Source organism: Typopeltis vanoorti, chromosome 15, assembly GCF_054136105.1.
Source record: "Typopeltis vanoorti isolate ZY-2024b chromosome 15, IOZ_Tvanoo_1.0, whole genome shotgun sequence".
In the NCBI taxonomy this organism is placed as follows: Eukaryota; Metazoa; Arthropoda; class Arachnida; order Uropygi; family Thelyphonidae; genus Typopeltis; species Typopeltis vanoorti.
Window position 1 is genome coordinate 59,164,012 of NC_143563.1, and position 15,334 is coordinate 59,179,345.

Sequence of the window (15,334 nt, forward strand, 5' to 3'; positions counted from 1 at the left end):
CGTTATCTTTGGAAGCATCCAAATCAGGAAGTGCCTATTGGATCCTCAACAACATCCTCCTGAAAGATCCAGATTACATAATAAACAATCAGGCTTTAATAACCAACCTTACTCACTTGAAAGTGGATACAGAACCAATAAAAACAAAAATAAAATCTTTTACACAGATCTACAGTCACCAGAAAAATCAACAGAGGAACATTAGAATCCGACAACTTGAAGAACAGTTTAAGTATCTCCCAGAAGAAAGCCCTGAATATCATTCAACCTTTCAAGCCATGCAAAGCCACTCAGAATTATCTGCAAAAGGTGCCCTACTTAGATCGCGGCATACAAAAATAAATCTTTCTGATCCCCGCACAAATTATTTTTTCTCTTTGGAAAAAAATGCCAGGCAGCAAACATCATCTCTGCTATCAGACTTCAAGATGGCAGCATCGCGGAAGATCCAAGTAAAATCATTTCTGAAATCGTACAATACTACAGGAATGCATACAGTTACAGGAACATCCCATCATGCCATTCAAGAAATACTGAAAGAAACAAAAAAATCTCTGCAGCAGATCAGAACCACTTAGAAAACAAAATCATGCTAGATGACCTGAAAACTGCATGCACATCCTTGCCAAAGAACAAATCTCCTGGCCTTGATGGTCTCACGTCAGAGTTTTTCCAAATCTTCTGAAATGAACTCGGACCACCTCCTCAAAACACTGCAAGAAGCCTACCTCAATGGGCTCCCACAATCCGTCACGACCTCAGTAGCATGATTGATACCAAAGGAAGGAATCCACATAGATATCCGAAACTAGCGTCCAATCTCCCTAATTAATACCGATTGCAAAATTATTTCCAAAGTTATAGCAAACCGAATAAAGCCAACACTGTCTGAAGTTATTGGCCAACATCAAACGTACTCTGTCTCAGGAAGATCAATACATGATAACCTCCATTTAATTAGAGATCTCATCCACATCGCAAACAGCCAACATGAAAACCTCGCCAGCCTTGATCAGGAGAAGGCTTACGACAGGATAGAACGCGGCGAGTATCTTTATGAAGTCCTAAACACATTTTTAATTGCTGTAAATAGTTTGACTGCTTCTTTGAAGTTGCACCAAGGGCACCGATAACTATTGGGATGACTTTGGTGTGTTTAAGCCACAGTCGGCCAAGTTCGATTGCCAGATCTCGATATTTTGTAATTTTTTCCAGTTGTTTGTTATTAATGTTGTAATCACTGGGTACTGCAATATCGATAATCCAAAACTGTCGATATTCGATAATTGTGATGTCAGGTCTGTTGTGTTCCAAATGCCGATCAGTTTGTATTCTAAAGTCCTAGAGAATTTCTGCTGTTTCGTTTTCCAATACAGTCTCTATTTTATGCTGCCACCAGTTATCAGAAGTAGGAAAGCCATATTTTTTGCATACGTGCCAATGAACTATTTTGGCCACTTGATCATGGCGGTATTTATAGTCCGTTTGAGCTATTTTGCTGGAGGCACTGATTAGATGTTCTACAGTCTCATCTTTCTGATCTTATAATCTGCATTTGCTGTTATAATTGATGTTGAAAATTTTTACTTTGATTGCATTAGTTTGTAATGCCTGTTCTTGCGCTGCTAGAATAAATCCTTCTGTTTCTTTTTTGATGTATCCGTGTTGAAGCCATTGCCATGTCTTGTTCACGTCAATTTTTTCCTCAGTATTTCGAAGAAATTGGCCATGCAAGGGATTATTTTTGCAGCGCACATATCGGATATTTAGTTGTTCCTTTTTGTAATCGGGTTTGTTTCCTGTTGCTTTTAGAAGGCTCTCTTGTGTAATTGCTTGAATCATTGTGTCAGAGCTATTGTCGATGTAATTTCTTAAACCAATTTCTTCTTCTTCCACAGTCTTTCTCACATGCAGCAGACCCCGTCCACCTATTCTCCTCGGTAGGTACAACCGGTCAACATCACTTCGTGGATGTAATGCATGATGCATAGTCATTAGTTTTCTAGTTTTGCGGTCTAGTTTGTCCAGGTCTTCTTTTGTCCAGTTTATTATGCCAGCTGTGTATCGGATCACTGGTATAGCCCAAATATTCATTGCTCTAATTGTGTTTAATCCATTTAGTTTTGTTTTCAGAATATGTCCAACTCTTTTAATGTATTCGGATGCTACCTGTTCTTTAACTTTCGAGTGGAGAATATCATTAGCTTGTAATATTCCTAGATATTTATAGTGTTTGTCATCTGAAATTGCTTTTATATATTTCTCTTGATCAAAATTAAAATTACTAGTGTCATTAATTTTTCCTCGTTTAATAGATAAAATTGCGCATTTATCTAAACCAAATTCCATTTTGATGTTCTGACTAAAAATTTGCTGGGCCGATTTTCCATGTAGCTTCGAGTCATCCATATACAACAGATGGGAAATTTTAATATTACATTTAGGAATTTCATGTCCAAGTTTTATTTTATTCAGAATCATAGACAAAGGTATCAAAGAAATGTGGAGGAGCAATAGTGACAAGGAATCACCTTGGAAAATTTCACGTTTAATGCTGATATCTCCAAATCGTTCACAATTCACTACTAATGTTGTTTTCCATGATTTCATAGCAGCAGCCAGAAACGAATATATGTTTTTGCTAATTCCAAATAGTTTTAGTGATTTTAGGATCCAGGAGTGTGGGAGGGTATCGAATGCTTTCTTGTAGTCTATCCATGCCATGTTTAAGTTACTTTGTCGTCTTTTTGAGTTTCTGAGAATCATTTCATTAATAAGAATCTGGTCTTTTGTTCCTCTAGATTATTGAAAATTACCTTTCTGTTCAATCGGATACATCTGATTAACTGATAGATATTGGTATATGGAATTTGCTATGATTGCAGTGAACAGCTTAAGTATAATTGGTTGGCATGTTATTGGACGATAGTTACTTGGGTCTGCACCCTTAACCTTATCTTTTATGAAGAGAAAAGTGCGCCCAGATATCATCCAGTCTTCCACTGCGCCTGACTGCAACAAATAATTAAATTGTTCTACCATTCAATTATGTACACTGGTTAGATGTGTTAACCAAAATCCATGTAGTTCGTTTTTTCCTGGTGCACTCCAGTTTTTTAATTTTCTAGCTTGAGTACTGACCATTTCTTTAGTGATAATGACATTTTGCATATGTTTTTTGTTTCATTTCTGATTCTATTTCCTTAATTCTTGAAGTATCTTTATTGTGTTCAATAGGATTATCCCAGATTGAATTCCAAAATTTGAGTGTTTCTTCTTTTCCTGGTGAATGATGGTTTGCATTTGTATTTCTCTGGAGAGACTGAAAGAATTGACGTTGGTTCTGTCGAAATTGCATATTTTGTACATATTGGTTTATTCTTGCTTCATATCTTTTAATTTTCTGTGCAGTCGCTGTAATTTTTTGTTTTATCTCTTCGGTAACTTCAGCAATTGTTTTGTTAGCCAAATTATATGTGTTAATCAGTTTGTTTTTGATTTTATTATTTTTCAACTGTCCTTCTTTAAAACTCTTTAAGTTGCTTAAATCAGCTCGAAGTTTGTTGACCTTTCGTTCTAACCGGATTTTCCATGATGCAGATTGTTTCATCATCGGCTTTTGCTCTTTCGGTTTGCAACCAAGCTTCATTGAAATGATATAGGTTGCGCTGTACAGGCTGATTTATTTCCTTTATACTGTTGATTGTGATGGTTTCAATAACAGCATTTGCGTATAAGAGGAGCTGTTTTAGCTTAGATTGTTGGAAAACCTTTAATGGTGGTAGTCTTATATGGTAATTTATGGAGCATAAATGACCGTATAAGATAACATGTCATTTATGGAACATATATCATATGTTCCAATATCCTTGACTTCATTTTACACTGCACTTCTGTCAAAACATTCTAAGGTATGTGGTCAGCTTGATGTTTACTGAGTTGAATTCCAAAGTTTAATATAGCTACATCCTGATGATTTGCTGTTACTGGAGTTATTTGGTTTATTACGTAACTCTTGCAGCTCAAGTTCAGTAAATATTTTGTTACAGAAAATGAAATTCTTTTGGTCCATAAGTCTTTGTTCTGTTATTGCAGATTCTGGGAATTTTGTTTCCAAATTAAATGCATACGCTTTCTGAAAACTCGTTTTTCTGGTATTGAGCTGTAAAACATTTCATAACTTCTCTGTTTTCTTCTACAGCCCATTTTTTACGTTTGGTTTCTTGTAGTCGCTTTTCAGCTTCCTGCCCTGATTTCCCAGCAAGGAGAGCTGGGTCCAATAGCCCAATTGTCGCCTGATGCCCAGGATCCCCCGACATCTGATGCAATCCTTGATGACCCGGTCTTCGACTGATCTCTTCTTTCTTTTCACCATTACGATGGGGGATGGAACACTGTTAGTCTGGCTCCTCAGTTGAGACCTGTCTGACAAAGGTGGTCCTGCTGACAGCTATGCTACAGCCAGAATAGCTCTCAACATCACTGAAGCACGCACGCCCCACCGCCAAGATAAGGCCGCGTTCCTTCGAGGGATTATTATTATTATTATTATTATTATTATTTATCCTGGAGGATTTATCGTCCGACCGAAATCAAATAACCTGTACGAAATGCAGTAGGATTCTACACTTAAAATGTGCCGGATTTTCAGAAACAACCTGGCAACATAAAACTAATGCAACACGAAGAATAAAAGTGTGTAATTCTGTAGGAGGAACAAGGATATGCACCTAAGGCAACCACATACGACGCAGCCGATTACACCGGAGGCAAAATCAGATGGTGAACTGAACAAATAAAAAAATGCAGGTGAGTCCTATAATTTCAAGTCTTTAAATATACTAATAGAAAACAGTCGAGAGACTATAAAAGCCAGCCTAGTAGATCTTGTGCAAGAACTCTTCGACAAACAGAACGAACAAATAACAAATAAATCTAGCGAATATGAAGATTTGGTCAAACATAATAATTTAACAGTGATAGAAGTGTAGCAAAAGGTAAAAGACATCAAAATCAGCATTAACGCACTAAATAACAGGCAACACAATTTGATGAATGAAACATCCGAACTCCGTCAAGAACTTCATTCTCTAAACTACAATACTAACGTTTAAATCAGCAACAACATAAAGAAGAGTTTGTCATAAACGGTCTTCCTGAAACTGCACCTACAGAAAACCTCAGAGATGTAGTTTTAAAATTAGGCAATGCAATTGACATCCCCCTACAGCTTAACGACATTTCGACCGTAAGTCGGATTCCTAGGAAGAACTAAAAGCAAGGCTTGCCACGACCTGCACCAGTCATAGTTCGTCTTAGAAGCAAGTCCACAAGAGACAATCTCATAAAAGCCAGCAGACAGAAAAAAATAGTTGCCAAGGACTTGAACGCATTGCAAGGCAACACACCAATCTTCCTATCCGAATATTTAACACCATTAACCAGAATCTGTTGTGCCAAGCAAAAAAAAGCAAAAACAGAAAACAATTACCAATTTTTGTGGATCAGAGATGCCAAGATATTCTTGAGGAAGTCACAAACTTCAAAACCGATACAAATTAAAAGCTCAGAAGACATAGAAAGGCTGCCACAATGAAAAAAAAAGTCTCCTAATTAGTTCAAAAAGAAGACCACAATAAAAATGAATGCGTCCACCAGAACATACCGGCAATTTCACTTTGATCAGACTTTTCAGATCATTCATTTGACCTCCCAAACATTAGCATACGTCCAATGCAGCAATCGAATCAATAAAAAAATAAAGTAAAATACATATATCTAACCGGCGTCATCCTCAGATAAGTTCATTAAAAAGCTTCGAGGATGCAAGCAAAGACATCACATCTCAACCGAGATCAACAATAACAACAACAACAAAAATTATTTATTACATTCAAGTGCTGTAGTTACAGCAGTTAAAAACATTAAAAAGCAAAAATTGTAAAATATATATAACTTACTGTTATACTTAAGTTAAGGGGATAATAAATCCCTCATTATTTTAATGGGTGGATACAAAATTCGGATATCGAAATCTAAGATATTCATGACGAAGAACTATTGGCGAGTCCAAACGTAAGTCAACACCTCATAGTAGGACAACTCGGAGCAAAGGTGGAGCAAGCTCCATCGTTATCCATAATATTTTCTCATAATGTAAAACGCAGCTCCTAGGAGATGTATTACTGTTTTATATTATGAGGCGAGGTCACTACCCAGACCTGTTTCGACCTTTATTGAGGTCTCATCAGTGAGTAGGCAGACCTGGATAATACCAAGGTTTAAATCAACCGAACTTACATACCTTTAGTTATACTATAAATGCTGTTAAAAAACGTAACCTTATCCAATTGCAAACTACAAATTACAATCCATAATAACTATTATTAACGAATTTTAGAATACAAAAAAACGGAAAAATTTGTATGAAATTCACTGTAAAAATATGTAATATGTAAATATATGTAAATATGTGTATATATATATATATATATATATATATAAAAATATGTAATATGTAAATATATGTAAATATGTGTATATATATATATATATATATATATATATATATATATATATAAGTATTTCGCCAAAACAAGAATTGCAGGCGCAAACTTGACTTTTAGTCTGTTTGCTTACTTGGGAAATGGAGTAAAACCAGGTTTAAAATTGCTTGGTATCTTTAACATATTTATACCCAAGGTAAAAATACTTTCTACATTTATATCTCCTCCAGAGATTTTTATTTAATAAGGTTAAAACACCTTATGGTAACTTGTTTTGGCGAAATACTTACAAGCTCGGTATTACTAAATCTTGGTATTTCTAAGCCTAGCTCCCACTGACGAGACCTCAATAAAGGTCGAAACCGGTCTGGGTAGTGGCCCCTTGCCTTTAATACAAAACATCATACATCCCCTTCTTGGAGATGTGTTTTGGCATTAAGGGTAAATATTAAGATTAGTGATCGGAGCTTGTTCCACCTTTGCCACGAGTTGCCCTGGTCCTGCACTACCTGTGGGATCAGTTAGACTTGCATCAATTGCAGGCGCAAACTTGACTTTTAGTCTGTTTGCTTACTTGGGAAATGGAGTAAAACCAGGTTTAAAATTGCTTGGTATCTTTAACATTTAACATATTTATACCCAAGGTAAAAATACTTTCTACATATATATATATATATATGTAAATGCTCTGTAAGATGATAAATATGTAGAAAGTATTTTTACCTTGGGTATAAATATGTTAAAGATAATAATTTTTTTGCAATAACATTTTATATATATATATATATGTAAATGCTCTGTAAGATGATAAATAAAATGTTATTGCAAAAAAATTATTATTATTATTATTATTATTATTATTATTATTGTTATTATTATTTGCGATAGAAGCGCAAGAAAACCTCAAGTGGGAAAATGGAGAATTGAAAATGAAGAAAGAGATAAACACTCTCAAGTGTCAAATCAAGCACATACTACAGAAAGAACGAAAAAAGAAATTAAATAGAGGGAATACCAAAAGAAAAGACAGAAGATTTAAGCAACAAAGTGCATCTTAAGGGCACCAAAATTAGCATTCCAGTCACAACCACAGACACTGCCTCTGTTGACTGAGGCCCACAAAAAAAAAAAAAAAAAAAAAACAGAGACCGCCACCAGTCATCGCTTGTTTTACCAGCAGAAGAGTGAGAAACCTCATTCTTAAAGCAAGCAAGAAAAACAAGGCCGACAACATCGATCCTAACTGACAAGAAACTTCCAACACCAATTTATGTATCTGAACACTGGACTCCGTACCTTAAAAATCTTTATACCAGGTAAGGAAAACAAAAACAGAGAAAAACTACAAGTTATTGTGGACCACGAATTCACAGATATTTATGAGGTAGAATGAAAACACTCGAGTTTATATAATTGCAAGAGAATCCGATCTACACAGCCTATCAATATAATACATTAACTCTCTCACATCCTTAAGAACAAGATTTAAAATTACAGTACTTTAAAAACCATATTATGAAGATATCAAATCTAGTGGAACATATCCAGTCAGACAATAGTCGGTATTGGTGGAAATATTGTCTGTGTTGAAATTAGAAGAATTTCTAAATTACTACACAGAACTGTGGACAGACAAATATTTTAAAAAAGATAATTGGCAAACAATTAACGAAAATGAAAAGGAAATAACTGAAGAAGAATTAGAAATCAGCCTGAAAGAAACAAGAAACGGAAAATCACCTGGAGAAGATAAGCTAGGTTCAGAACTATATAAATACGCAGGAACAAGATTCAAAGAAAGATTCTCATTATTGTTAAATAAAATTTATTCAACTGGTCTCCCCCCAATAGAATGGAAAAAAGCAATTGTGATTCCTATCTTTAAGAAAGGTAATAGAGATGACCCTAAAAACTATAGAGGTATCAGTATACTAAATTCCTGTTACAAAATATATAGCAGAATCTTAAATAACAAACTAATGAAACATTCCGAAAACTTTATTTTAGAAGTACAGAATGGATCTAGAAAAGGATGATCATGTATAGACCCAGCCTTATGCCTAAAATTAATAATAGAGAAAAGAAGAGAATATAATTTAGAAACACATATTGTATTTATTGACTTTGAAAAAGCATTTGACAAAGTTAAAAGAAACATATTATTTAACATATTAAAAGAAAGACAAATACCAAATAATATCCTAAAAGCTATCACAAGTATATATGAAAATAATCAAATACAAATAAGATTAAATCACGAGCTATCATATACAAGAGAGATAAACCAAGGGGGTCCGACAGGGATGTCCCCTCTCAGCAAGCAACTCTTTTTAATATCTACTTAAATGAAATAATAATAAAATGGAGTAAAAATTTACATCAAGGAATTAAACTTTCACCTACAGTTAACTTAAACACTGTCCTCTTTGCAGACGACCAAATAACAATTACAAATTCTGAAGATAACTTACAGAAAGCTATTTTAAATCTAAATGAGATATCCAAAGATTATGGTATGATAATATCAACGGAAAAATCAAAAACTATGGCCTTTAAAGGATAAGATCCAGCAAGAACTAAAATAGTAATAGATAACAAGATCTTAGAACAGGTGAATTCATTTAACTACCTAGGATGTGTGATCACATATGAAAATGAAAAAGATGTAAACGTAAAATTTGCAAAATATTTAAAAATAACAGGAGTAATTAACTCTATATTTAAACCAAACCTAGTTCAAAAACAAACCAGACTAAAAGTATACAATACATTAGCCTTACTGGTCTTAATGTATGGAAGCGAAATCTGGACAATAAAACAAAAAGACAAACAAAGATTAACAACAGCAGAAATGAAGTTTAGAGAAAAACTACAAAGTATACCCTATTTGACCACAAAAGAAACGAAGATATTATGAAAGAATTAAACCAAGAACTAGTAATAGAAAAAATTAAAAAATATAAACATAAATGGATGGAACACGTTCAAAGAATGAAAACAGAAAGATTACCAAAACAAGCCTTAAAGTTCAAGCCATTAGGAAAAAGAAAACCAGGACGTCCTCTTAAACGATGACTTCTAAAGCCGGAACAGGCCATGCTAGGCCTGAATCCTTGATACGTATGATGATGATGATGTTGTCTGTCTATAACTTCAAAGGCTTCGACTCTTAAAAGAAATAGACAGACAACATTTCCACCAATACCGACTTCACTATCATAAACGCAAACATAAGAATTATAAATAAACACTGGCTTACATTAATAGCACTGCTCAACTACACCTTGACAAACACAGATGTACCAATACTGACTGAAGTTGCCATAAACGACACAGAAACTTATGCATCACAAACATCGGCTCATCCTGATACTCTTGACCATGCTTCTTCAACCACTAACACATACCTTGATATACTAAGTCAGTACAAGATAAACCATACCATAAACTCCCCAGGAAGATAAGAAATATTGAACAATTCACTAACGTAATCATGCATGAGAATATCAACTTACGGGCTCCCATCCATACATATACATCATCATTAAAAATTGCCGATCAATACTTTGTCTCCACTTCGTTTCATTATTTCATTATGTCACCTTCTCTTCCTCTTCCTTCCTCCCAACACCACAAAACTCGATCATATTAAAAAAGCACTGTCAATTCCCGTCTGTAATTTTTACTGTCAACAACCTTGTAAAAATTACAGACTGGAATTGAGTACTTAAAATAAATGATCCTGTAACTCTACATGAGAACTTCCAGCTAATGCTCACAGAAATATATATAAAAAAAAAATAGTAATAATAATAACAAATCCTATACAAACGAGGCGAGAAACCGAGAATAAGCCATGGATAAATGGCTACATTCTAAATACTATTACTAAAGATAAATATATGGAAAAGACTAAAAAGGTCACAAGTAACACTGATCGACAAAGATTATATAAAAACACAAGAAATCGTTTATGTTGTAGGGCAAAAAGATTTGCCCTACAACATAAATTTGTAGGGCAAAAAGACACTACTACTACCACAAATTTATGGAATATAATGAAAACATAAAGAAAACATGGGTTACACTTATTGAATTACTCACTAGAAAAAAAGAAAACTTCACCACAACATATTATCGCAAAAAGCTTTGGTCAGGATATGAACCAAAAGGGACTAGCAGGCCTTTTCAACTACACCTTCACAAACAATATCACACAACTCAAAAAAGATAATTTACCAACGATCAACCAAAAATGACCAACACAAAGTCAACAGCAAACCATGTATTTTCCACTAGAACTGAAGGAAGCGTTCTTACAGCTAAAAACAAAGATTTCTCCAGGGATAGAAAAAATAAGACACAGACCTTTTAACATACTTTGAACAAATAAATCCTATACTTCTGAGACTCATGAACATAATATTCGACACTGGTATTATTTCATAACAACTAAAAACTGCGATAATCATGCCAATTTACAAACATGATAAAAGAAACGATACATAGAACTACAGATCAGACACATCATTACCAGTCATCTCCAAAATTCTTGAAGAAATAACACACACTTGATCACAGAACGACAGAAATCTAGGGACCTTCAGAGAGCTGAAACTAGCGCTATATAAATATTATAGCGAGACTAATTATAATATATAGATATTATAAATATTATAGCGAGACTATATATATATATATATATATATATATATATATATATATATATATATATATATATATATATATATATATATATATATATATATATATATATACACAGTATATATATTTGAATATGGCGTGTTTGATACAGCTTTTCAATCTTCTACGTCCTACTGCACGTACAATGATGGTTCGGGTAATGTGGGGCTTACATATTGCAGTCCTTCCATGGAAACCAATATTGTGAGTTTACGTTCTGAATGATTTTGTACAGGTTTTTAATCCACTCAATGTCCTTAACTTACTATTCAACGTGTCGTCCGAGGAATTTGGTTTTTGCATATTATCCTTCGTATAGCCCTCTACGGTCACACCCACTCTCACGACCCAACACACACGTTCAGTGAGTGTGTGTTAGGTCGTCCACTGCGGGTAGCACTTGTATTGACTTCTTCTGCTTCCCTTGTCATTATAGTGTCACTGAATGGTGACCTGGGATCAGGGCCGACTCTACAGATGGTGCAAGCCGTGCATTTGCACAGGGCGGCAAGTTTTTTTGGGGCGGCTAAGTTGGCATAAACTATACGAAAAAAAAGGCAGAATGGCCGGCAAAATATGCTACACGGGGAGACTATATGAAAAATAAGGGACAAGGGGCGGCAAAATATGCTACTGCACGGGGAGGCAAAATTCCTAGGGGCGGCCCTGCCTGGGATGATCCAATTTGGCAACAACTTACCCAGGAGATAAGCCTGCAACATTTGATTTTACAAAGAACGATGCGCCCTGGGCATGCGGATGTCTGCTGACTTCTTGCCAAGCAGTGTATATATATGAGTGTATGTAAGTGTATTCCATGAGTACCTCCATGCGGATATGACTCATTGACGGAAACTCAAGCTATCAAAACAAGAGCCTTATAACTATTAACAGACAAAGCACTAACAACTGACTCAGAGATCCCATCCATTTCTCCTCCACGCTTCCATCCTAAAATATATTCCTCACACCTTTCATACCCACATTCTTACTTAACCTCCGTGAATGTATGAACACGTATAACCAATTGCTGAAATATATCATTTTTTTTTAATCTATATAATTCTTTAAGTCCGCGAGGTTAGGCTAGTGGCTGTGTACTTCGCAATCATATGCCTGGGGAAGGAGTATCCTAGGTTCAATTCCCGTCGGTGACGTGAGGAGCTGAAGGATCTTCCTCAGCCATAGCCAAGTTAGCCGGTCTTGGGCATGGAGAGTAGTATTTTCCCCCCAGTTTATCCTGGAGTTTTTCATTCCGCAAAGCAGGCAAACCAGCCTTGAGTACTCAACACGACATAGGATACTCCAGGGAGTAGGTCTGATCACTTTATCCTGTGAACGGTTTGAGGTCCGATGATTAATAAACCCTCAACATCGCAAGGTAAAAGAGCGGGAAATGAAAATGAGATGAGATGAGATAATTCTTTAAGTAACTTAAATTTTTCTTTCACATTTCCTTGTTTCACTTTTTAACCAAATTTTGCAACCCACATAACCTCAATCTCTCCTCATACGGACTATTCATCAAACCGGTCACTTGCCTATCGATCCTCTCAACAACTTCCTCATCTCCAAGAAACCCATGTGGCCACACACCTGAGTACAGTAATAGAGATGGGTCAGATTAAGGCATTATAAAGACGATTGATTACACTCTGATCTCTGCTTGCTAGTGTGTTCTTCATTAACCAAGTAATCCTGTGAGCTACCCTGGCTAATTTAGCAATATGTTCTCTAATCTTCAACTCTCTATCTACTATTACCACCCTGAAATACTTGGCATCATCAATTTCCTGAAGTTATGTTCCCTCAGTGTACAGAAGCTTATAATCTTTATATCTGAAATGCACTTGACACTTTTCCACAATAAATTGACATCCATTATGTTATGCCCATACTGTCAGCCAATTTAAATCACCATGCCAGTCTCTACATCACCTTGATTAACTATTACCCTACCCAACATATTCAGCAAACAACTGAATATCTACTTTCAAATTATTTCCTATAATCATGTTTTCTTATATTTGTATCTGTCCATGAGCCATCCTTTTTTCCATATCACGAGTTTCATATTCGTCACCATTTGTTGCAGTTTGCATAATACAGTACAATGCAATATCCTTTCAATCGCCTGTATAATATCCAGCAGTATTATTCCCTTTATTCAACTCTGTTTTCACGGTATTATATAAAGTTAGTATATTACTAAGCCATGATTGATTCTTCACAAAGCCATGCTGCCTCTCATACTCATAGAGTATAGAATCATATCCTTATCCACTAATTTCTGAATTCTCTATTTGACCAACTTTTCCACTAATTTTACCACTTTTCCCGAGATACTAATTGGTCTATAATTTGCTTCCACATACTTAGATTTTCTTTAATGCAAAGGAATTATTTTTCCCTGCTTGCACTTTTGGGACTCTGCAACAGCTAAGACTTAAATAGCCTAGTCAAAGGCACTGCCATTTCCTCTTCACATTCCCATAAAACCGGAGCTGATATCCCATCCAATCCCACAGCTATATTTGTATTCATATTCTGCAATATGCTAAGTACCTCCAGTTCATCAACCTCTCTTCTCACATCAGTTCCTGTCCTCTCTGTCGTAACGATATTTTCACTTGGAAGATAGATCCTTACAAAATGACAATTTCGTTTACCCCTGTTACTTCTCTATCATCTGCACTCATTAAAGTTATCCTTCCACAGTCGTTCTTTTTCCTACTTGCCACATAACGAAAATATTTTTTGGGATTTCCTTTCGCCTGCTAAGCTAATTTCTTCTCATAATCTGATTTTGCCTTGCTTACCATGCTGGTCACCTTTTTTCTAAGTATACCATCCACAACATTTTCTTTCTTTATTTATTTATTTATTTTATTATTATTATTATTATTAAATAATAATAATATTATTATTATTATATCAATCTAACATTTTTATTATTATTATATCAATCATCAATCTAACTCCTACAGGTTTACCGTCATGAATTTGCGCATCGGTGTGATATTGTCAGGGCTGTACTTATGCACAAGCACACGAGACCCTAGCTGAGGTTCCGGAAAATTAGGACCAATTTAAGAACCGTGAACAATGAGGGAGGGTTCCCGGAGCACTCTATCGCCTCGGGCAAGTGCACGGCCCTGGATATTGCTTTCTACGATATCTTGTAACGTAGTCGGAATAAATCAAACCTCGTTTCAGTAATTAATTATAGCAAGACTACTGATTTCAGACCATCAGGACAAGTAGCCTAACACCACCCTCTATATGTTAAAAGTGATGATAAAAGATATTTAAAAGTGATGGTATTAAAAAAAAAAAAAAAAAAAAAACGCTTTTCAAATTTCTTTTCAGCTCTTTACCACGTAATATATTTTAATTATTAACTTAAAGTGTATTTTTCGGCAGACTTTCGAAATTATTTGTTTTGCTTTTTAATACATTTTCTCAGATCATCTTGATCATCTGGAATGTTTGCAACCCAAAACTTATTATTAATTTTTTTTTCTAGGCATTTTACATAACTAAAGCCTTTGGCTCTTTATTTCAGCAATTATTATTAATATTCTTATCCGGGTGAGGGCGGAGCTGACAACGAATTTTCTTCCGGAGGAAGAGGCTTGATTAACATGTGTCTCCAGCACGTGTGATTTTTTTTTTTTTTTTATTTGTGTGTGTTTGTTAATATTTTAGGCGGTTACTTTTAATAAAGTGATCTTTAAAACTGCTAGCAGCATTTGATGCTCAACTCTTCAAGTGTTTTATAGATTGTTAAACTCTTTTAGTTTTTGCTGAGCTGTGCGAATTCAAGTCCGAGATCATGGTGAGAAAAAAAATTGACAATCGCATTAGGGTTTTAATTGAAAATGGAGTAACCCTTAAAAGAAGAAGTATGTTTGTTATTGTAGGTGATAAAGGCAGAGATCAGGTAAGTTATGCTACTTTATTTAGTGATTTAATAATTTAATTTGAAGGTGGGTAGGATGTTATTAAGTCTCGTAACTTTGTAATATCTCAGTCTTTCTCGGAAAGAAAATTTTGCATCATAAGACTGTTTTTATGGACATTAGTACCATGTAGGGTATTTCAGACAGGGCCACGAATTATAG

At 35.0% G+C, this 15,334-nt stretch overlaps 1 protein-coding gene across 1 annotated transcript in view; it reads left to right on the top strand.

The window, feature by feature from the left end:
* The first annotated feature begins 14,868 nt into the window (after window positions 1-14,868).
* The window catches only part of l(1)G0020 (RNA cytidine acetyltransferase l(1)G0020), a 200,151-nt gene continuing 199,685 nt past the window's right edge, over window positions 14,869-15,334 (top strand). Inside the window, exon 1 of the mRNA XM_090404566.1 lies at window positions 14,869-15,153. Coding sequence (XP_090260692.1) covers window positions 15,046-15,153 — 108 coding nt within the window. The 5' untranslated portion in view covers window positions 14,869-15,045. The remainder of the gene's footprint in view (window positions 15,154-15,334) is intronic.